This window comes from Culicoides brevitarsis, chromosome 2 (assembly GCF_036172545.1).
Source record: "Culicoides brevitarsis isolate CSIRO-B50_1 chromosome 2, AGI_CSIRO_Cbre_v1, whole genome shotgun sequence".
Taxonomy (NCBI): domain Eukaryota; kingdom Metazoa; phylum Arthropoda; class Insecta; order Diptera; family Ceratopogonidae; genus Culicoides; species Culicoides brevitarsis.
The window spans coordinates 11657665-11683042 of record NC_087086.1 but is presented as its reverse complement, the minus strand read 5'-3'; the positions used below and the strand labels follow the sequence as shown (position 1 = coordinate 11683042).

Sequence of the window (25378 nt, the reverse complement as noted above, 5' to 3'; positions counted from 1 at the left end):
CAGATAGAAAGGGAAATTATTTTTGTTTTCATCGTTCGTCAATTTGTGGCCAATTATACTAAAAGAACGACATTTATTGACAAGAACAACAGCAAAAAGTGGGTTCTGGTACTGAAAAGTGTCGTTATTACCGTGCAAGGACCTCCAAGGAAATCAGGAATTTTCTCTACTGGCATGTAATGTTCCAAGCCGTCTTCAATGTGCAAGCAATCAGGTCCTCCAAAGAACAGGAATTTTTGTCTTGTGTTCTCATCTACAAAAGAAAAATATTTTAAAATATTAAGAGTTCAGGTTAAGGTAAAAAAAATTTAATTTTTCAATGTTTTGTCAATTTTTTTTTTAAATCAGGATAAAAATAATATTAAATTATTTATTATTAATTAATTAAATTAAATTAAATTAATTTTAAATCTTTTTTTGAATTTGGAACTCTTTGAATTTATTTTAATTTTTTGTACCAAAAGAAATTTTTAGTAAAAAATAACTTTTCCATATTAAACGACTGAATTTAATTTTTTTTTTTTTTTTGTTAACATTTTTTGTTGATCAACGAATTTTAGATAAAATTTCAAATTATAAAAAAAGTTTTTATTAAGAAAATGAGTGAATTCTATTTTTTAAGATTTTAAAGTTTTTTCGATATTCAAATTTAAAAAAATGGAAAATTGATAGAAAAAATTAAAACTTTTACCTTAACAAAATCAAAATAAATTATTTTATTAAAATTAAATTATTAATTAATTTTAAAAATGATCACAAAGGCTTTAACTTTATCTTTAGTATACTTTAAAAGTGAAATTTGGAAAATAATTTAAATAATTAAATTAAATTAATTTTCATTAAAATTTTTAAATATTATTTTTTTTTTAAATTTATTTTCCTATTATAAATTTGAAAATTTGAGCTAAAACGCATAATAATTTCAAAAACTAAAAATTAATTTAATATAAATCAGGTCAAAAATATTAAAAATCGCAGTTTCTCATATTTAAATAATTTTTCAAGAATTTTTTCTTTTTTTTTAAATACTTTAATTTTGCGTTTAGAACATAATGCGACAAAACATTTGAAAAAATTAAATAAAATCATCGTAAATTCTTCCTTACGAATGAAAGCGCTGACAATAGTCCACAAAATGGGAAAAACTCTTGGAGCTCGAACAATCAACACTCGTCCCATGGTTTCTGGGTAATTTTGCTCCACAACTTCGATAATTCTCAAGAGAGCCTTCACTCCGGGACGCCACAAATGACGCATAGAAAGTCCTTCCAAGTCGACCAAAAGACACCACGACCAAATTGGTTTCTCTTCGCGGTTCGTTTGTTCTTGCATCTTCTTGAGACCTTCTTCGCAAATGTGTAAAGTCTAAAAAAAATTAAAATTAATTAAAAATTGTTAGTCGAAAATTCATGAAAAATCTCACCAATTTCAATAAACCATCTTCTCCAATGGACTTGAGCAATCCCTTGACATCCATGTGCCCCAAACGGAGAATGTACAACGGTCTTCCGTCTTTGTCAAAGTCATGCCAGCCTCCGGGAAAGTGTTTCGTCAACACCGACGGCATCCGATACTCGTCCAGCAAGTGATCGACACGATGTTCCTCGCGCCATTTCAACGAATCCACCAACATGGTGTACGATTTTTCAATACTGAAGTCCCGGGCACGCAAAAAACGCAACAAAGTCGGGTAATCCGGATATTTTTTTACTTCGCTTTCTTCCAGTTTTTGTCGCAACTGCACCAAACGCGATTCCTGCAAGGGCGATAATTGCCCGAGATACTTGAGAATGTAGTCGGCATCCAAAAATTCGCTCAAACTCTTTTCCTCGCTGTTTGCGTTGTTCGAAGCGGAATTATTGCTGCCTTCTTGGTTTTCTTTTTTCTCCTCGACAGCGGGCGTTTCTGTTGGTGCCACGTATCCCGGCGGATCAACCCATTTATCGACATGCGTAATTCCCTCGTTTTTCAGCTCTTCAATGAAAAACTCAATAATTTCCTTGCCCTTGAGGATGGTTTGTGTGTATTGCTTCATGCCCCATTTCTCCAACGAATGCTCGAATCCGAAGAAGTTTTTGATGTCCAGTGTGGCGGTTTGATCGAAACAGGTCCAATTGGGATTGTCGGGATGCACGTAATAGCGACACTTTTCGAAAATTTCGACGCGCGACGAGAAAGTTTCGTTCGTTGCTTCGATGTTGAGTGTTCGGGCGCGCATATCCAGGAAATTTGTTTGGAAAAAGAAGGCCACATCGATGCCGATCATCTTTTTGAACAAATAGGGAGCGTCAACCGCCAGCTTGCAATAACGTTTTGTCTCGCGTTTTGCACCGTTTTCTGTCTCGATGTCGTGAATCACTGAGCAATCCAGCACAATTGGCATCTGGGGACATATCGGAAAGCGTCGTTCGTATGCCTGAGGGAGAAAAAAGAAAAAAAAATTATTTAATATTTTATTAGGAAATGAAACGTGATATTTATTGTCGTGTTTGTTCACAAGAGCCATCCAATCACACGGAAATCAAATAATAATTATACAGTTCGCTCAACTCTTGCGTGACCTTGACAGTGCACTGCACACTATCGGAATACGAAATGAGAACGAGCCGGTACACACAATTATAAAATATGTGGTTCACGACCCGATTTTAGGGTTGCCAATTTTTTTTCGTCTAAAGTTTTTCTAAAAGTTTTATAAATCAAAAAATTACTTGTATAAAAAATTTAAAAAAAAAAATATTTCTCTTGTAAAACTGCCTTTAAAAAAAATAATTAAATTAAAAAATAAAAAAAATATCTGTTTTTATTATTTTTTATCTTTGTAAAAAAAAATTATAATATTTGGTCAATTCAATTTAAATAAAATTGAAAAATATTTTTTTTAGAAATAAAGTCTGACTAAAAAAAATCAATTTTTTCAAAAAAAGAAATTTGAAAATTTCTAAACTTTATATTAAAATAATTTAAACATATATTTTTAATATTTAAATTTTTTTTTACTTTTGATAAAATTCTAATTTTTACAACAAAGAAATTTTTTTAAATTTGAATTTAAAAAATTGATAAAAAAAAATACATTTTTTAATAGATAATTAATTGAAAACTGATCAAAATCTATTTAAATTAAAATAAAACAGAGAAAAAATTATTTCTTTTTAAAAATGATTTTTAAATTAAAAAAAATAACACTTCATGTCTTGAATTTATAATTAAAAAAATTATTTTATTAAATAATTTTAATTATTTATTATTTTATAAGCCTATAAAAATTTTTGAAAAAAAAAAATAATTAATTAAATTAAATAAATAAAATTAAATTTTTAAAATGAAATAGAAAATTAATTTATTTAAAATTTAAAAATTAATTTAATTTAATTAAATTAAAAAAAAATAATTTATTTTATTAAAAATATAAAAAAATATTTTTATTTTTAAAAATTTTTAGTTTAAGGAAAACTCATAATTTGATAGTAGAATCAAGACATGGCAAGCCTATTTCTCCGTAAAAAAAAATCATTAAAAAGACATTCATCTCTATCAAGCCTTGACATTGTGCCCCCATAATCTACAATAAAGTGTGACATATCGATCCGTGAGAATTTCCAATGAAAAATTTACGCACCTGCCTCAACATGAACTTATCTAATTACATTACAATCGTCTGAAAAATTATAGTTTAGTTTAGTTTAATTGCACTGAAACCCCTGTCATAAATACTCAATCCCACTCTGAATACGATATGTTTTTGTTTTGTGGTTTGTTTTTTGTTGCCGGTCACATTTCATTATTATTATTTCTTCTTCATTGCTTCCATTCGCTCTATTTTTAGTTGCGTATCGTTATTATTGGAGGCTTGTGCGGTGCGATGCTTTCATAATAATCAACACGTGTCAGGCTTTTGTAGACGGGAAATCCTTTCAAAAGGCGTTTTTATTACTTTTTTTGTGTTATTTATTTATTTATAAATAGCAAAGTCTCGTTTTATCGACACACAAAAAAAAATTATATTGAGGGAAAATTACTCTTTTCTTATTCCATTAGAGTAATGAATAAATACTTTGCATAATTCGTTCCCACAAGTAGGCATGAGAAAAATTCATACAAGAGTAAATAATTTTTACAGTCAATTTATGAGCAAAATATGCAGATAAATAAAGGCATTTAAATGTCACTTAAAATCATTACTCGACGAGGATGGCGTGTTTGAAATGGATAATGGCACGCATTAGTGTACTTCTGCTACTGAGTGACACCGAAACTGATTTCTATCGAATGTGTGCAGGAAATGGCGTGGGTTGGAAAAAAAGTCAAATATTTACGGAGATGAGTAAAAGCCACTTTTCATATGAAGTAGGTCAAAAGTAGGTAAGTATAAAAAGTTCATTGAAATTTTTTCGTTTTAAAAAAAATATATATTTATCTGATGAGTTTTCATAAAGCATGTAATTTTTAAATTAAAGAGCTTGAAAGATTTTTTTTTAATTATGGACAAAAAAAACAGTAATTAAATTTGTAAAATGTCAGAATGCACAAAAAATATATTTGTTTTCCAATTTATTTTTTTTATGTGCCGATTTAAAAAATTGTACCTTTAAAAATAACAAAATTATTTGTTTTTAAATTAAATAAAATATTTTTATTTGATATTGAAGAAAAAAAAAATTAAATTATGAAACAAAAAAAAATAAATTTATTAAAAAAAATAATTAAATTAAATTAAATTAAAATTATAAATAATTTAAAAAAGTTTCATTTTTTTGTTTCTTTCATTTTATTAATTTTTAAAAAAAATTTTTTTTTAATTATTTTTTTTATTTATTTATTTTATTTATTTATTTTTTTTAATTGTTATACAAAAATAACTTTTTTTTAAAAATATTTTTTAGTTTTCTAAAAAAAAATAAAAAACTTTGTTAACCGTTATTATTATATATTAATTAGTAAAAATTTAATTTTTAATTTTTTTTTTAAATAATTAAAATAATGAAAACTCTAAAAAAAGTTTTATTTTTACTTCACAGAATTTTCCAAGTAACAATTTTTTTTTGATTTGGAAAAAAAATCTAGATCGTCCTCATTTGAAACATTACTTGCTCAATTTTCAATTGAATTTCAATCCAAATATTGATCTAAATGACATTTAATTTTCCTCGCTGTTGTGTACACTTCCGTCTTTTATTAATAAATAACATCGTATCTATCTAAACATCTATAAATAACATTTGTTTCCATATTTTGTTAAAGCAAAAAAATAGAATGTCAGCATTACTTTACTAAATACCTTCATTGCGTGTATTTGAGTGCCCAAAATAGAAAAGGTACAAGAAATTTGGCTTTTTCATGAATTTTCGCCGAATAAAGATGAGAAAGTAGCACGCGACTCGAGTGTCTGGCGTGTCCTTTGTACGAAAAAAAAAAATATTATTGACAAAAATAACGGAAAGTTACTGATTTATTTGTCGCGACGTGGTCTAGAAATTTTTTTCTTGTCTGGAGACGACTGGTTCTTCACATTTTCTTAAGAATTTAAACTTTTTTTCGCAAAATTTAAAAAATCAAAAAAAAAATCATTTAAAAAATAAAAAATTTAAAAATTAAAATTTAATTTAAAATTTAATTAATTTAATTTCAAAATTAAAAAGTTTATTTTATTTAAGATTTTGAGTCGTTGATACGAAAAAATCAACAAAAAAATTTAATAATTTTAAAATAAGAAAAAAATATTTTAAATAAAAATTTCTGAAAATTCATAAATGTTGATAAGTTTTGCCAAAAAAAAATTTTTTTTTAAATTAAAAAAAAATTAAAATTCATAAAAATTTTTTTTAAATATCTATTTTTTAAGAAAAAAAAAATTAATTTTGATTATTTTTCTTTCGAAGCTTCAAAATTTGCTCCCGTTAGTTATTTTCCACAACTTTTGACCAAGTAATAAAAAATGCTCACGTTAACGATTCAATTACTCCCTCAATTTGCGACAATTTAATCAAATCACTGTCACACATATTTGTGCTTCCATTCGAATCACGACTAACAATAAAATTACTTGTTTAATGTTGTGCACCACACTACTTTGAAAATTCTCTGACACAATTTTGTGTTTGTTTGATCGTATCAGCAACTAGCAAGTAGCAGTAGACGTTTGCGTGTGAAACAATCAATTTTTATCCACTCATAACTGTTCATTAACTGATAATGACGTCGCATCGGATGACAATTGTTCCTGTCGTCGTCATGTCAAAACTGGCGATGTCTCTTAAAAAACGGAAATTTTTTGACAGGAGGTGTGTTGATGTGACGTTAATTTCGATGGAAACGCCTGGTTCGTTAATTTCGAGGCAGTTCTCGTGAAATGTTTATCAATGGAAAAATCGTTGCATGAATTATTGATGTGAGAAAAATACCAGAAAAATAAATATGAATTGCTTTATTTGCCTCCTGTTTCATAACACTATTCCATCGTCCCACGTTCCGTCGCATGCACAGAGAACTTTCGCGACATAAACAAGCAGCTGAGATAAAATTGTGTGGGCTTTATTATTATTTTCCATGGAAATGCAAAGCCAGACAAATTATTTTTATCCTTTTTTGTTGTCGTTGCGCGATGATTGTCAGTTAAGGAAAAACGTCACGTCAAATAAATAAACAAACAATTCGCAAAAAAAAACTTAATTTTTAGTTAAGAGGCAATTCGTAACCATTTAATTAAGGAAATTTAAATTTTATTCAGATAAGCAAAGAAAATTCACTTTTTACAAGGAAAGATTATAAAATAATGGAAATATTTTCGGTTGACTTGAGACGGAGGCAAAACTATTTTAAAGCAAATAAATATTTACTAGAGACAGTCTTAAATGAGATTTTCTCTTTAATCCGGTAAACGTGCTGTTTGCCTGATTAGGGTTTTAGTTGCCGTGTAAGGACTGAATTAAATTCAAGTGAAATGGTTTTTCGACGAATTAAAATGGAAAAGAGGTCAGCATTTTGTTGAAGTAAGGAAACTAGATAAGAGTTTTTAAGTACTTTTAAGTGTAAAAGGAAATTTTTATACGAAAAAAAAGTTTTAAGAATTTTAATGGTTGTCTGTAATTATTACGAATTGACCTGATTTCCTTGATTGTCGAACATATTGAAGTAAACGAAGGGAAAATTCAAGATTTTACTTTCTTGAATTCATATTTTCAATTTTTGACCCAGTGCAAATTTTAAAATTTTGGCCCAATGTGTCTTTTAAATTTTTTCCCAGGTCAAAATTTGAATTTTTGACCCAGTTAACAATTAACTTTCAATAAAACTAATTTTTTTTTCAATTTTGCTGCAGTACAAATTTTTCGACCCATTGCAAATTCTAAAAATTTGACCCAATCAATATTCAGAAATTTTTCCTTAGGTAAATATTGGACCCAGTGAACAATTAATTTTCATCAAAATTCAAATTTCGAAGTTTAATATTATGTGAATTTTTGTCCTAGAGCATATTTTCATTCCCAAATTAAAGAATTTCAAATTTTTGACCCAATGCATAATTTTTATTTAATTTTTTTTTAATTTATCCTAATGCACATTTAAAAGTTAAAGGACAGTAGTTAAAATCTAAAACAAAAAATGTGGCAAAATTTGAGTTACTGATCTTAGCAAAGATTTCAGATGAGTTTTTAAAGAATTTTTAAAAATTCTGTAGAAAGTTTCTATTCAATTTTTAAAAAAATCGTAGTTAAGGCACAAAATAGTAAAAAAGACAAAGAATAATGACCCCAATTATCGTTTTTGTGAAAAAGAATATTGCCTTTGATGATAATTGCATATCTTTCCTCTTAAATAATGCTTTAAAGCGAATTAATAGCCATGATGACGACGATGATAAAAGCAGAAAAATTATGAGGCCATTGTGATAAACGTTTTTTGCAAAAAAAAAAAAAAAATCATCCTGAATTTTTAACTAAAGTGCTTTTAAAAGCTTATGAGGCGTTTTGAATTTTTTTTCTTGTTGCCTTTCATTCAAAAACACTTCCCATGTCTTTCACAATAATCACTTCAATTTCCTTGCCAGAAGACGAGCAAAGACTGACGAGACTCAATGAGCTATTCATAGAACGCTTCTATTGTCTTCGTTTTTCTCTCTTCTCAACAAGTACATCCACTGCTATTATATCGATTTTCCGACTTTTTGCCTCCTCTTTTGTTTCACTCAAACACACACATGGATGATGTGTTTTGTATTGTTTAAGGCCCTGAATTACACTTTTGATTGCTACAAAAAGATGTAATTTTCCATTTTTCCATAAAAACACACACAAAATAAAACTGTATCTGTCTCTCTGTCAGTTTTTGAGTATTTTCTGCTAATGTCTTTTGTAATCCATGGGAATTACAGCAGAATCAAGTACTCAGACAGCAGATTGAAAGCTGGCTTTGTTCGTGTTCCTCCCATAAAACGAAAAATCATCACTGCATACCAAAAAAATTTTTTGGCAAACATAATTTTCGATGCATTGGCAATTTCGAGCGATGAACGTCCAAAAAACCAGCTGACATTGTTTTCGTGCCCAATGGGAAGAAATAAATTTTTTTAAGGCTTTAGGGTTTAAAAATAAAATATAGAAAATAAAAATTAAAAAATAATAAATAAATAATAAATAATTTTTTTAATTTTTTATAGGAATAAAAAAATAATGTTAATAGAAAGTTAATAGAAAAAAAATAATGATTTTAAAATCCGAACATTTTTTAATGAAATTTTATTTTTTTTTAAGAAATTTTCTTTGAAGTTTTGAAATTTTTTTTCATAGGAATTAAAAATAATAAATTCAAAAATTAGTAAAAAATCAAAAGTAAGTATTAAAAAAAATCTTAAAAAAATAAAACTTTTAAAAAATTAAATTTAAGAAATTTTATTTTTTTTTACAAATAAATTAAATTTAAAATTTCCTTTTTATTTTCTTATTAATTTTTTTTTAAGAAAAAACAAAAAAAAAAAATTCGTTTTCTTTTGAAAAAATTTATTTATTTTTTTTTATTTAAAAAAAAATTAATAAATTTTCCATAAAAATTAATTTTGTTTTAATCCTATGAAAATTAAATAATTTTTTTTATTACCCCTCAGAACCTTAAAAAAATCCCATATCGTCCCATTGGGTGTTGTTGTTACAATAAATTGCAAGAAGAGATATTTTTAATACTGAACTACATGAAAAATTTGTGCGCAAAAAAAAATTACTGAAAATGTTTTGTTAGCTGCAGCCAAGGAAACGTTCGAGAGAGTGAGAGAAAATTTTCAAGGTTGATGCAGTAGAAGCGGTTTTGTTTATTAAATTTCACGTATAAATAATTCCTCGTTGCACAGGAAAACTTTTACATTGTAAAAGGTTAATTAATTATTAATGAGCTCGTTGTGTCTTCTAGTTTAACTCATGTGTTATAAGGTGATTTACTGCTGTACCCTACATACCCCTAATACCGTAGCGCGTACCGCATGACCTTTAAATTTACTTTTCGCTTGGCACGATGTGAAATTTTATTTAATAGAATTTATGAGGGCGTATTTAATTTGGGTTTATGATCGCTCTTATTGCGATGTTAATGCTTTTTTGGTCTAGACATTTTTTTTAAATTTTTTTTTTTCAATCGATTTGAAATAATTGGATAAAAAAGGATCAAAAAAAAGACGAACGTCATTAATTACCTCAACGGAAAAAGTAAAGACTCTTTAAAATATTCATGACGCGTAATAAACATATGTTTTTTCTCATCCAATGTGTGTTTTGTTCCTTGTCAGTGCAATGTATAGGAATGTAAGTTCAGTTAGAAACACGCTTAGGGCGGTAATTATAATTTATATTATTATTCATAAAGTTCAGAGATTTTGAGAAACCAATTTAATTAAATGTTCAGTGTGTACTCTTTAGAGACAGTAGTCGACATCCAAGTCATCGTCATCATTGTTTGCCCTTTTACAAGAGGAATGTAAAAGAAAATCGACAGAATATGGTAATTTTTTTTATCACAATTCGAGGAATTTTTCAGTCTGTTGATTAAATGTCTTTTATGATAAAAAAAATTAAATTTCCGAAATATCTTATGATTTTTATAAAAAAAAATTAGAAAATTATAAATTTTATTTTTTTTTTTAGAATTTTTTTAGGTTTCTTAAAAAATTTGAAAATTTTTAAAAATCTTTTTTTGGAAAATTAATTTAGGTCCTGAAAAATTAATTTTTCACCTCTAAAAAGAAATAAGCACCTAAAAGTATGCAATTAATAACATTTTTAAAGAAAACTTCCGGACCCGTATACTTCGTCCTACCCATCGAAAATATTTTTTTTTTAAATACAGATATTGGGCCTTTAAAAATATTTAGTTGTAAATGTATAAATCAAAATAAATTTTAAAAAATTAAAAATATATAAAATGTTTTGAAACAATTTTAAAGAAAATATAATTTTTGCCCTTATATGAGGTATGCAATGAATTTTACTCGCCATATTTTAAGAATTTTCTAATATATGTGATTTTTTTCTCATTTTGTTAAAAGTTCTTGCATCAAAACCTTCTATGAGTCAAAAAAATCACATTTCAAAAAGCTGTAAATAAAATTGTGAAGCAGAACTTAAGTTATTGCGTTACAAAAATTGTATGGAATTTCAAATTTCTTTTTTAAAAAAGATAATTTTAACTTAAAAACCAATACAAAATTTAACCAAATATTATTTTATTTTTTCTCGAATCTCTTCTGGATTTTTTTATCGTCTAAATAGATCAATTCAAGAAAAAATAGGCAAAAAATTAGAAAATTTGAAGAAAAATTATAAAAATACTATTAATATGGCGTGTTAAATTCATTGCATACTTTAAGGGCTAAAATTATTTTTTTTTTAAATTTAATAATTGCGAAAATTTTCTTCATAAAAAATTTATCAACAAAAAAAAAACAGATTTAATTTTTAAAAAAAATAATAAAAATGCGATTAAACTCCTCATTTCACGAAACTTTTACAAAAATTTCCTCTCGTTTACATAAATATAAATTCTCCGCACAAAACACAAGAGCAAATTAATTCATTCAAAAGCAATTAGAAATATTGAATCGATATTTGCGTCATCGATAATTCGATTTGAAGTGCTCTTCAGGGGGGTCATTGTTGTTGCGCTGTTGCTGCTGCTTCACATATTTATTTATTTTAATTGAAAAGGTCAAGAACTAAAATAATCACTGCAGAAGCACACGAGACCGCATCACGTTTTGCCTGTCAAAGTATTTCCGTGCGACATCATTCAATAAAAAAAAAGATAAGCCACTTAAAAAAATAATTACTAGCACACAAACTATCACTTATCACTCTCTCAATATTTTTATTTTTTTCGAAAATAAATAAAAAACAATCCCGTGGCATGCAATGCAGTAAAAAACAAACATTTTGTACACTCACGTGTCATCCATTTGTTGCATTTGCTCGTCTGCCATGTACCGAACGAACACACAACATGAATGAAAATGTGGTTTAAAAACACAAAAATAGCACAAAATTGCTAAAATAATGCTAAGCCGATGCGAACGAACGAACGATGGAGGTACGTAAAATTATTTATTCGCAAAAGTCATGGTCAGACGCCGCCGTCGTGTTCACACCGCACCGCGTTAGATCGTAATTTAAAATGGTTTCTTCCTCGTACCTATTTATTTTTCGTTATTTTTTTTTTATTTTTTTGAACATGACCCGCGGTGTTGTGCTAATAAAATTTTCCCGATGTGTGTTAAATGTTTATTATTTTAGTTGAATTTTGTTTATTTGGAATGAAAATATCGGTGTTGCGATTATTTTATTAATTTTAATGGATTTTCGTGGTAGATTGACGGTTTGAGTTTAAAGCACAAGTTTAATGAAATGTGAAATAAGGAGGAAAAACTTTTATTTTAAACATTTAACCTTCAAAAGAAATGGGGGTTAATTGTGCGAAATAATCGATTATCTTATGAATTTATTCAAATTTTAGGATAGAATGAAAAAGAGATTAAAAAGTAATTAAAAGAAAATAAAAGCGATTAATGAGGAAATTGTTTTCATGCCTTTGATTGAAATTAAAAGTTGTCAATCATAAATAATAAAAAATAATTAATTTAAAAAATTATTTTTATGAAAATTAATTATAATTAATTATAAAAATAATTAAAAATAAATTTTTAAAAGAAATATAAGTTCATTAAATAATTATGTAATATTTAAAAAATATTTTATTTTTAATAATAAATTAAAAAAAAATAATTTTAAATAATTTTTAAAAATTAATAAAAACCATACAAATAATTATAAAAGATGAAATATATATTTAAAATAAAATTTAAATGAAATTATTAAAAAAACGTGAAAATTAATTATATTTCTTTTAAAATTAATTTTCACGTTTTTTTAATAATTTCATTTAAATTTTATTTTAAATATATTTTTTTGTATGATTTTTATTAATTTTTAAAAATTATTTAAAATTATTAATTTTCATAAATTATTTAAAATTAATTTTTTTAAAAATTTATTATTAAAAATAAAATATTTTTTAAATATTACATAATTATTTAATGAACTTTTATTTCTTTGAAAAAATTATTTTTGAAAAAATATTTTTTAATAAAAAAAATAAATTTTATAAATATTTTGTTTCTAATTATTTATTGTTTTTTTTTTATTAAAAAAAAAAGTATTTAAAATTTAATTTTTTGTGAATCAAAAATATAAAAAAAATTATTAAATTTAATAATTTAAATATTTTATAATTTTTTATTCAACCAAAACTCAGTCATGCTTCACTTTTTATTTTTATTTAAAAAAAATCTGCATAAAATTCTTCAAATCCAACCTTTTTCTATTTGATTAAATCTCAAGTGCGTCATAAAATGCTAAATATTTTCCTTCATTTTCTCCTTTTCACTTTCAAAAGTGACGAGAAACCCAACGAAGCATATAAGACTTATTTAATTGTGAAAAATATCGTCATTCGGACGAACATTAACCCCTGGTTACCCATCAAATCAAAAAAGAAAGACAAAGAAACTCTACATAAAAAAATTAATGACCTCACAGTGCGAGCTCTGTTATCATTCATTTAATTCAAATTTGATTATCGTACAGGGAAAAATATAATATTTGTTGACACAATTAATTTATTTTTGTTTTTTTTATGAGTTTTGAACTTGTTTTTGTTTATGTGCGCAAAAAAAAATAAAAAAAATAATCAAGTACAAAAAATAAATTGTCAACCATTATGACATGACCTACATCGAGCGCATAGAGAAAGGTGATTCAAAGTAATTTTTAATGATTGACGCGAAAATGTAGAACACAAAAAAAATATTAATAGAAAGAAACTCAAAGAAAGGTTTTACGTCGTTAAAAATTAATGAAAGAAACGACATGTGTCAAGAATTTTTTTTATTTTTGATGAAATTAATGTCAGTGACTCCTAACATCATACGGGTAACGCACCATTCAATTATTGATGAATCATTTTTATTATTGAACTTTGTTAATTATATGATCATGATTACGCATTAAAATGTGAACGGCAGATGTGGGAGGCGGAACAGTCATAAAAATATTAATAAATGGCATTTAACAGTTAATTTAGGAGAAATGTGACGTCTGGACTTGATAAAAATGAACACGGAAGGAAATTTATTTCAATAATTTCGAAATTTACGATGATTCATTTGATAGAAAAATTAAAAAAAAATAAGAATAAAAATTAATTCAATTTTTTTATTGAATTAAATATTTTTCAAGTAAAAATTTTAAGTCAATTAAAAAAATTTAAATATTTTTTTTTAATTTAAATTTTTTTTTTAATTGGAAACCTATTCAAAATTTATCACAAAAATTGAAAAAAAAAATTAATTTACTAAAAATTAATTAACTTATTTATTTTAATTAATTTAAATTTTTTTTTTCCTATATAAAATTAAGGGAAGAAAAAAAAATTGACTTAAATTTTTAAAACTTAATTTAATTTAGTCAATAAATAAAATTAATTTAGTTAATAAATAAATTAATTGATTAAAAGATAAATAAATTGAAACTTTTAGAATAAATTTAAACTTAATTAGAATTTTTTTGACTTAACCTTAAACTTAAAAAAAAAATTAAAAATTACTCGAAAGTTAAAAAAAATTTAAAAGTCATTTTTGACATTTCAAACATATTTTTTTTCATAAAATATAAAATTCAAAATAAATAAATTTTATAAAAATAAAAATAAAATTAAGAAAAATAAAATAAAGTAAATTAATTAATAAATTTAATTAAAATTTTATTTGATTTAAATTTTTTATTAAGAATTTTTGTAACTTTTCCTTGAGAATTTTACTCATTTTAGGCTTTAATAAAAAAAAATAATTAATTTTTATTTTTAACTTAAAAGTTTTTTGGCCCAAAAGTTCATTGAACCTTAAAAATCGATAATTTTATTTTTATTTTGATGTCATTACTTCAAATTTGTCGTTCATTCATTAAAAAAAAATGTCGTAAAATCACGTCTCCAACTGATGCTAATGACAAAATTTTCCACGTTACGTCCTTTGATGCTCGAAACAAAAAAAAATCACTGCAAATGGCGACAACAACAAATTCCGTATCAAAGTCGAGTTCAAACCTGCTGCCTTAGGTGTGATAGCAGCTTCCTTTTATCTCGTATCGCGCATCATCGCTCAAAAATTGAATAACAACAAGCCGTCGACGACTTGCTAATCATTTATTTAATCATCAATCAGCAAGTTTCTATTGTCGACGACCATTTACAGCGCGCTGAAATGCCTCGGGCTCCGTCTACGAGTTCAGTTTTTCAACACTTGTCTATCGCGAAAGTTGATGCTAGTTTACGAGATTGAGGAATTTCGGCGATTTTCGATGGGACAACAAGAGAGCTTTGAAATTGAACAAATCCGCAAGTCGTGGAAGGAAAAGCAACCCGATTCGTGGTACGAACATCACGTAAAATTCGACGATGATAATCTTCGGAAGACAAAAGAGACGGGATCGAAACCTGTGAAGATGGATTTTGACGAATTATTGCCACACGTCGGAGAATATGGAATTTATCAAGTGTTTTTGTTCCTTTTAATGTGTCCATTTTTGTTCTTTTTGGCGTTTGTGTACATGAGTCAGATGTTCATGACATTGACGCCGAACGATCATTGGTGCAATGTGCCTGGAGTGAGCAATTCTAGCATGCGAGATGAGGAAATGTGAGATTTTTAGATTTATTTTTCCAAAGTGTGAAGGTCGTTAAGCGCAAATATTTATTGCAGTAAAGCGATTTTCATACCGAAAGTCGATCATCAGCAGTATTCGAGATGCACGCGATACGACGTTGATCCAAATGAGGTGCTAACGAGCATCGCAAACGGCAGTGATATTGGGCAGCTTCAGAGGGAATGGAAGGAAATTGAGTGCGATGTAGGATGGAGTTACAATCGAACGGAGGTTCCTTATTCCAGTCTTGGAATGGAGGTAATTTTTTTTATTTTTATTTTAAATTGCACAAAATTAATTTTAAAAAATTTAAAATTTCGATATTTTTTATAATTTTTCAAATTATCTTTAAAAAAGTAATTTTTAAGGTTTTTAAATTTTAATTAACAAAAAATTAGTAAAAAATTTCGTTTCAAAAAATATTTAAAAAATTTTTATTAATTTTTTATGATTTTTTTTTTAATTTTTTAAAATAATAATATTTTTAAATTAATAAATTATTTTTTTTTCATTGAAAATTTCAAAAATCATTTTAAATAAAATAAAATATAAAATTTTAAAAATTTGCTTACTTAAAATAAATTATTTTTTTTTAATTCAGAATTTTAAAATTATTTTTGAAAAAATTCATTGACTGATGAAAAATTTTTGACTGTTTTCAAATTATTTTGGAAAATTTTTTCAAATTTTAAACTTTTATTAAATTTTAAATTTATTTGATATTTTTTCTTGAAATACTTAAAATGATTTTCAAACAAATAAAAATAAATTTTTGAAAATATTGAAAATATTTTTAAAAAAGCATTTTTTAAATATTTTAAAATTATTAAAAAATGGTAAAAAATTGAAATTTTTATATTATTTTGTATGAAAAAGTATTTCAAAATTTTTAGTTAAATATTAATTATTATTAATAAAAATTTAATTAAATATTATTTTAGTTAAATCGACAAAAATTGTTAATTTAAAAAATTATTCAATTTTTTTTATTTAATTAAATTAATTTAAATTTAATTATTTATAATTATTTTTAAATTAATTTATTATTTTTAAATAAATTTTTAATTAATTTTAATTTTTTTCAGCTAAACTGGGTTTGCTCTCAAGGCTATTTCCCGAATGTCGCCGTGTCAATTTACTACGTTGGCGCCATTCTCGGAGGACTTTTATTCGGTTATCTCTCCGATCATTACGGGCGTTTGCCCACTTTGGTCCTTGCTAACATGGTAGCTCTCGCATTCGGACTTTCAACGATTTTCGCAACGAATTTTTGGACCTTCAGCTTGTACCGCTTCATGGTTGGCTTTGCTTACGACAATTGCTACGTCATGTTCTACATCATCGTGTTGGAATACACGGGAGTGAAATGGCGAACTTTTGTATCGAACATGAGCGTCGGAACATTTTTCACTGCTGCCATGTGTTTAGTTCCGTGGCTTGCAATTTGGACAGAAGATTGGAGACTTTTTACCGTTGTGACAGCAGCTCCTATTGGTTTAGTTATTTTTGCACCGCTGGTTTTGCCGGAATCAGCAAGGTAAGTTTTTTTGAGATTTAAATTTTTAATTTTTTATGAGTTTGAATGGATTTTAGATGGCTAATGAGCATGGAAAGGGTTGATAAATGCATTAAAATCATGAAACGAATTGCACGAATTAACGGAAAAACTGTCGATGATGCCGTTTACGAGGAATTCCGGAACTCAAACATGAATCAAACTTCCGTTCCTGAGGAAAAAACAAATTTTACCATCTTGGATCTCTTCAAAACGCCAAGAATGCGAAAAATTACCGTTGTAAGTATGAGAAAATTTAATGAAAATTCCTTTTCGATCCATTTTTTATTAATTTTCAGTTACTTTGTGTCATGTGGATGACTACATCGCTCGTCTTCGAAGGTCATGCTCGAAATGCCGGCAGCATCGGATCGAATATTTTCATCGTTCATACAATCGGGTCCTTCACGGAATTCCCTGCCGATATAATTCTCGTCTTAATTCTCGATAAAGTCGGGCGTCGTTGGTGTTGTTCGGTTGCTCTCATGCTCGGCGGGCTTTTTAGTCTTTTATCGACTTTAGCTCCGTTTGGCATTTATTCTGCTGCTCTTGCGATTGTCGGACGTGCCACAGCGAATTTTTCCTACAACTTGGGTATTCAATATGCAGCGGAACTGCTACCAACTGTCGTGCGAGGACAAGGACTCACTTTTGTGCACATCATGGGATATTTGGCGAGCATGGTTGCTCCGTTGGTTGTTTATCTCTCGAATATTTGGACATTGCTACCAATGATCGTTTTGGGTATCGTAGGACTTGTTGGCGGATTTTTGTGTCTTTATTTGCCCGAAACGTTGGGATGTGATTTGCCTCAAACAATTGAGGATGGAGAAAATATCGGAACTGAGCAGAAATTTTTTGATTTTCCTTGTTGCGCGAATCGGAGAATCAGTAAAAAGGATGAAAAGGAAATCGTTAGGGTTATTGTCAAGAATGCCAGTGTTAGTGAAGGCAAATAAAAAATATATTTTAAAATGTAAAAAAAATATTAAAAATTAATAAAAATTGTGTTTTGAAGGCTTTTTAATTCCCAATTTATGAACAAAAATTCAGAAATAGTCAAGGACAAATTTTGCCTTTTTGCAAAAAAAAAAATTAAAATTTGGTAAATTAATATTTCACGAAATTTCTTCGAAAAACATGATAAATTAATTTTTTTTGATGTGAAATATTTAAAAAAAATCTTAAAAATTTAAATACTATTTTTACTAAAAATTTTAGATTAAAACTTATTCAAAACTTAATTTAATTTAATTTTTCTAAATTTTTAATTTTCAAAAATAAATCATTAAGAAGTTTTAAAAATCATAAAAAAAATTAATAAAAAATTAATTTTCTTTAAAAAAAAACAGGAAAAAATCCTTATAAAATACTTATTGATATGCAGATATTGCTAAAAATTATTTTTTTTTTTGCTAAATTTTATGAAAGGCTTGAAAAATAATAAGCTTTATTATTGATAAAATTAAAAAAAAAATATTTTGCCTTATTAGATTTTCGACTTTTAAAAGAACAAAAACTTAAAAAAAATATTTTTTTATTTTATTAAAATAATTTAATAAATTAATAATTTAAAAAATTAATAATAAATAATTAAATTAATAATTAAAAATTTAATAATTTAATTATATTAATTAATACCTGATAATTTTATTGTTTTTTTCATTTTAGTTGGATTTTTATCCCATTTTATTTTAGATTCGTATTTTATTTATTTTTACAATTTTTTTTATTATTTTTATTTTTGAAAAAAATTAAATTATGAAAAAGAAATAGATTTTTGAAAAATATTTATTTAATTTAATTTTAAAAAAATTTAAAATTTAATTTAAAAAAAATAATGAACAAAAATAAAAATTTCCCACATCGCAATAAGATATGTAAAAAAATAATAAAAATTCCGTAAAATCAGCTGTTGCATAAAAAAATGTCACTCTCATCACATCTCTCACATATTAGTCCGTGAATAAATCTGACCTTAAAACCTAAGAATAGAAAAACATCATTCCGTACAGCGCCATTAGTGATGATAACGTAATATATTTACTTCACACTTGTGTACACGAAAGAACGCTTCATTATTCAATATTTATCTTTTAAATATATACAAACTTTTGTGTTACCCTTCACACGTTATTATTGCGACAAGTGAGATGAACGAGCGCCATGCAAAACGTTATCACACAACGACCGCATTTTTGTTTACATTACAAAACAAAAAAAAATCATTAGCTTAGAAACTGATCAAAGATCGAACAACGGATCACGTTCAGAATGGGTGACAGACAATTGTTTTGATTTTTTTTCAAATTTAAATTTTAGATCAGAAAAATTGAATCAGACTGTTTGCATTAAAAATTTAAAATAAAAAAAAAATCGTGAGAAAACTAGCGCGTTGAACCGTTCATTCGTTAAAACGTTTCTTCTGTTTTTTTTCATGACGACGAGGCACGTGTGCGTTACTGACTGTCCGACACACTTGCCTGGTGTCTAAAACGTTTTACTTTGCCGTTCACACATCGAATCGTGACAAAAAGATGACAAATTAAATTTTTATCGAGATTTTTTTTATTTGTCTAACAAAACTTTTCGAAGAAAATTTCCCTCGTCCCGTGATTTTGTGACATTCCGAGATAATAATATTAAAAATTCCTTCGTTATGCTCTAACAAGTGTAGAAACATAAAAATGAACACAAAAGTGAAATGGGGCATCCCAAATTCCTTTCATCGAATTTATCATCTTTTTCTTATTTTGGCAACGCCTCAACAGAAATCGGAGAAAGAGTGTGAAATTATGAGAAAATGTTTTTTTCTTGTTTTCTCAATAAAAAAAAAGAAAAAAAAAAATCGACAAACTTGCCTTTGACTCGTCCTAATAAAATATTTATACGTAAATGACACACGACAAAAAGACCAAAGTAAATAGACAAGAAGGCAGTAAAAACCTTAACAGACATTTTGTCGACTCGTGCGAACATATGCGACGACTTGACTTTGTTGTTTCCACGCTCATTATCACGGAAAATTGTTGGAAAGGGATGAAAAATGTGACGGAATGAAATAATTTATGAAACGAGTCAACTAGTCTTGTGATTTGACATGGAAAATCCCGTGAAGCTAGAATTTATTAAGAGACGTAATTGAAAAATGTTTGTCGAGTAAGTTTAACCGCAATTTTCTACGAATTTCCTTGGATAAAAAGATATTTTCAAATTTATCTGAAAAGATTCTAATTTTTTTTAAAAATTAAAAAAAAATAAAGCTTTTAAATTTTTTTTTAAATTTTGAGATTTTTCTAAAATAAAATTTTTTAAATTTTCAAAAATAATAAAATTTTTTTTTTTTTTTTTTTTTTAAAATTTTTTGAATTTTTTTTTTAAAAATTTGTATTTTTAATTTTTTGAATTTTTTTTATCTTTGTTGAAGTCACGTTTCCTATAAAATATAAAAAAATAAAAGTCGTTAATAAAAACTCGTAAAGAAAAATGCGAAAAAATTTTTTTTAGATTTTCCGCGAATTTTCCTTCAGTTTTTCAGAATATTAACAACTTTTCGCTTTTTATTTCATAAGTTTTCCTCATAATTTTTTAATAATTTAAAAATATTATTTTTTCGATTATGATTTCTACAAATTTTCAAAATTTCTATTTTTTGAAAAGCTCTCGAAAATTCATAAAAAATAAAAAAAAATAATATTTTCAAAATCCTTAAAAAAAATTAAAGAAATCTTAAAAATTGAAGTCTTGAAAATTCTACAAAAAAGGAAGAAAATTTGAGGAAAAACTTAAGACTTTCGCAATTTTTCCTTAAAAATTATTTTCTAAAATTTTAATTTTTTTTAGAATCTCCGAATCCGAATTTCTCTTAAAACCAATAATCTGGTAATTTTCTGCATAAAACCACAAAATAAATGTGAAATGCGGTAAAAAATGGAGTCGCCTGGTACTTTACTCCATCTAAAAATCCATTTTGATGTATTTCCGTGCCATTGACATGAATTGACAATCTCATTTTCCGTAAATAACTATAGATTTCGTGAGAATCCATTTTCGGCTTTACTTCATGCGTTGCCATTTCGACAGATAAACTAAGCAGATAGCAACGGATGATAGAATTATTTATACATTTTCTTCCCGTTTCTGTAACACGAGTATCTCTGCCAAAGGAGCAATTTACATTTCAAAGCGCACAAACGTGAGATACATGTTAAACAGTTACCTGAGTTTAGATTTAGGAGAAAACGAGGCAAAAGACAAGCAAAGTCGTTAATTTCAATTATCTGAGAAAATTGTAAATTTTTGACAAAATGTCACTTTTCTTGTTTGCGTATTTCCTTCCGACGTTGAAACCACTTCATTTTTCATCTGAAAACTCGCAAAGTGACTCAAGTTGTCTTACTCGTTCGCAACATTAATACATCAGGAAAAACACACAAAAAATAAATAATGTGCAAAAGATACTGCCAAGCACTTGTTTTTCTGTGGCTTTAAGTGTTGCAATTATTTTACCTACTTCAAAAACATGCAACTAACACATCATATGCACTTTAACTAAGTAGCAAATGTACTTTTTTGCGGTAGAATTAGCTAAGTAGCCGCATATATTCGCTTCGAAGAAGGAACGACGAAACAGGTTTTTCAAGGTAATAATTTGTTTTTTTTTTTGTCGTAAAATTAAATTAAAACTGCATGTAATTATTTTACTGCTGTTTTTTTTTGCATACAACTTTTATCGATCTATCAAAAAGAGCTGAAAACTGTCAATAAATGTTTATTGCGGTTGAAAAAAGTTGATTGAACATTATCGGAAATTTCCGTTCGACGCAAATAAGTCGAGAAAAGGTCTTAATTGCGACTTTGTTTTTAATTCGATGATTGACATTCAAAATCCTCTTGAGGTAGAATCAAGTCCTTTTTAGTTTTTTTTTATTTATTTGCACGCGAACCTTTTAACGTCTCATCCTGTCACGCAAACATTTTTTAATCAATCAACTTTTGCGGTCTCATGAGAGACATTCACGAACATCTGTCCGATTTATGGATTCTGGTAAAAAGGAATTTCGCAATAAAGTTGAGGCAATAAGAATAAATGTTTCAACGTGGAAAAAATATTTGACCTTGTGATGATGGAAAAAATATATATTTTCTTCGTCGTCAAGGTTTTGATGATTTTTTCATATAAAACATAAATTTTAAAAAATTGAAAAAAAAAATTTTTTTTTTCGTAATAAGCGTAAAATTAAAATATTTTTTCTGGATCATATCTAAAAATATAATTATAAATTTAATTTTTAAATTAATTATTTTTTTTTTAATTTTTATAAATTTAATAATTATTTATTTTAAAATAAAAAAAAATATTTTTAAATTACTTATTAAATGTTTATAAAATTTATATTTTTTTTTAAATTAATTATTTTTTTTAATTTAGTTAAATAATTAATTTTTATTATTTATTTTTAAATTTATTTTAATTTTTTAATTAAATCTAGTTTAAATATTTTCCTCGATATTTTCTTTATTTTAATTACTTTGGTTAAACAAAAAAAAATATTTTTTTTAAAATCAGATATAATTTGAATGAAATTTATTGCATTTCTATGAAGATGCAGGCTTATACAAAAGTAATAATTATTATATTATAATCATATATTTTTTTCAGCCCTGAATTTATTCAATAAAAATTTTAAATTTAAATTTATGAACGTTGTATTCAAATTAAAAATCCATACAAATTTTGTAACGCTTTAACTCAAATGTTACTTCATGAATTTCTTTAATTTTTTTTAGATTCATCATTAATAGTTCTGAGAAGGTTTTTTTACAATAAAAATTAAGAAAATTACATGTTTAACCAAAAAAAATTAAAAATTGCAAGTGTAAGGTTAATTGCATACTTTTGAAGTAAAAAATTCAATTTTCTTTAAAATAATATTAATTGCATACCTTCAGGTGAATTTTTACTAAAAACAAAATGTCTCATTGGTAGAACGAGATTTACCGGTCCTCTAAGAAGTTTCAAAAATGGTTCATATCAACTTAATATGATTCAAAAAATAATACATCACATTATCCTATAAGCATGTCTTTTTCATAAGTACATAAAATTCGCAATTTTTTTCATCTCCAATAAAACATTAAGTATCTGACCTCGAAAATACTTAAGCTGTAATGAAAAACGTCATCTTCTTCTTAAGAAGAGAAAAATTACGTAACTCTTATTTATTTACTTTTTTTTCATTATTTAATCGACGAATTCGTAACAAGGTAAAACAAAACTTTAAACACCACTTTCTTTGATGTTTAAATGCCATTTAAACCTGTTTTTATTACGTTATATGTCTCTTCTCATTTTTTATTAAAAAAAAAAATAAGATACAAAGCCGCATGTAAATTTTTTCATTAACTTTCGGAGCGGTGATATAAGTCGAGGTAGGTCAGTGGCATTTATCGTTATTGACAAAATGAATAAATAAAAAAATAAAAACAAAACTACGTTAAAAAAAAAGAACTCAGCATTCGACAGATTCGAAAACAAAAAGAACAGGTTTACTTTTCGGACAAAAGACGCAAAAAAAATTCAACTGGTTTTCGGTCAACTCTATTGACCGGGTTTCAGTAGAATTTCTTGCCACATGATTTTGTTGCATTTAAAAAATTTCTCATCGACCGATTCTTAAGTCGTCGTCGTTACACAAGAAATCATTGATCCAATTAGATAAATTTTTATAGGTCATCGTAAGGACAGATGCAGCGTGACTTCGTGTACAAATGTATGACAATGCATGAATGAAATGCAGTTAATTCAGTGAGCTTCTCGAATTTCGTCGATTTCTTAGATTTTTTCTGATGAATTCGGCAGCAAGACATATGTTTCGATAATTTCTGTTAAAAACCATGCAAAGGAAGCATGTTTCACACAACTACATGAACAAATAAGAAGAATGTTTCTAATAGCAAACTTTAATTTTTTTAAGGGTTTCTAGTCAGGTACGCAAGTTGTACAAAAAAAAAACATGCCGCACTACCTGAAACATAAAGATGCAATTGTGTGAGTGTAACAGAAGAAAAAAATCCATTTAGAATTTTTTCTGTACAAAATTCCTCCTAAATCAGTTAGAGGGAAGTGCATCGATGTGTGAGTGGGGTACAAAAACGCACACAGATGCACTTTATTTCTTTAGAAGAATGTCAGAAAGAACGACTGCAGAAGGTAGAAATTTAAATTTATGAATTTATGGGTGTTGTAAGGATGATGTAATAATAATAAATGGATGTGTACGGCATTAAATGAAGACCTAGAAAAAATACATGGAACCATAGGCATGTTGCTCAATGGGCATAGAGTGATGCAAGTTCCACGGAGAATTCATGCCATGCATTTTTTAAAGGACCATTTAAGGTAAAATTCTCAAGGAGCCAAGAAAGGCTGATACAATTATCGATTTTTATTCTTAAAGAATTTAATTTTATTAGAATCGTTTTCTAAAAAAAAATTCTCAAAAATTTACTTTAATAGAGAAAACTAAAGCAATTCTAATTTGAAAATTTTTTTTCACTTCTCAAGATTTTAGAAAAAATAACATAAAATAATAATTTTTAAAATATTTTTTCCTTTTTGAAAAATTTAAAAAACTTTTTTTTTAGATATTGAGAGAAATTTAAAATTTATTTTTTTTTTTATTTTTAAGAAATCAACTTATTTTGAAATTTTTTTTCAATATCGATAATTTTTCGGCAGTTTTTAATAATTTTTCAGTAATTTTATAAAATTTTTAAATAATTGTATTTAAATAGATTTTTTTGATTAAAACAAAATTAGATAAAAACTGTTGAAAAGCAAAAAAAAATATTTAAGTAGAAATTAGTTTTGTAAAATTTTTTGAACAAATATTGAATTTTTTTTCAAACATTCAACTTAAAAATTATTTGAAATACTTAATTTCAATTTAAATTTTGTAACGCCAAAACTAAAGTTAATAATTTCATTTTTAATTATTTTTAATTTTTTTTATTTTTTAGTTAATTTAATTTTAATAATTAATTTAATTTAAGTTTTGTAACACCATAACTAAAATTCAACTCTAAAAATCTCTTCAAAATTTTTCTAAAGATTTTTTATTGACTGTTATGGTTTTTAAAAAAATAAGACCAGTTTTAGAAAATTTTGCAGAAAATATGGTAAAAAAATTTAAAATTTGTTTAAAAATACTATTTTTTCCTATTTTCTTTTGAAAACTACATTTAATTCATAATTTTATGAGCTAATATTTGTTTTAAAAAACATAAAAATAGGTAGAACGAAGTTTACGGGTTCACTAATTTTCTTTAAAATGTCTTAAGATTCGTCAAAATTTTTATATGAATTTTTTAAATTTAATTTAATTTAGATTTTTTGTCTATAAATTCGAAAAAGTAGGAAAATATTTTCTTTTGAACTGATGTAAATCGATTTTTTATTATTTTAAAATAATTTTTAAAGAATTAAAAAATTTTCTAAAAATTTCTGAAAAAAAATTAATTATTGTATCAGCCTAACAATCGATTCCAGTTACAATGTCATGCCTAGTCATCCTATGCTCCTTTC

General features: G+C 25.9%; 2 protein-coding genes across 3 annotated transcripts in view; one reads left to right on the top strand and one right to left on the bottom strand.

Annotated features, from left to right (window-relative positions):
- Nucleotides 1-25378, bottom strand: part of LOC134829297 (protein real-time) — a 35889-nt gene that overhangs the window by 2930 nt on the left and 7581 nt on the right. For both annotated transcript variants that reach the window (XM_063842325.1, XM_063842326.1), the window contains exons 2-4: nucleotides 1424-2416; nucleotides 1107-1365; nucleotides 132-253 (exon numbers count right to left, since the gene is read on the bottom strand). In XM_063842325.1, coding sequence (XP_063698395.1) covers nucleotides 132-253; nucleotides 1107-1365; nucleotides 1424-2416 — 1374 coding nt within the window. The remainder of the gene's footprint in view (nucleotides 1-131; nucleotides 254-1106; nucleotides 1366-1423; nucleotides 2417-25378) is intronic.
- LOC134831138 (solute carrier family 22 member 2-like) lies at nucleotides 14838-17810 on the top strand. Its single transcript, XM_063844794.1, has 5 exons — nucleotides 14838-15229; nucleotides 15293-15494; nucleotides 16322-16773; nucleotides 16830-17031; nucleotides 17091-17810. Exons 1-5 carry the CDS (start codon nucleotides 14853-14855, stop codon nucleotides 17748-17750), a joined length of 1893 nt encoding a protein of 630 aa, XP_063700864.1. The 5' UTR covers nucleotides 14838-14852; the 3' UTR covers nucleotides 17751-17810.

Coding starts and splice junctions, on each gene's coding strand:
- LOC134831138 (XM_063844794.1), top strand. CDS start 14,853: ATGCTAGTTTACGAGATTGAGGAATTTCGGCGATTTTCGATGGGACAA. Junction 15,495..16,321: donor ATTCCAGTCTTGGAATGGAG/GTAATTTTTTTT, acceptor AATTTTTTTCAG/CTAAACTGGGTTTGCTCTCA. Junction 16,774..16,829: donor GTTTTGCCGGAATCAGCAAG/GTAAGTTTTTTT, acceptor AATGGATTTTAG/ATGGCTAATGAGCATGGAAA.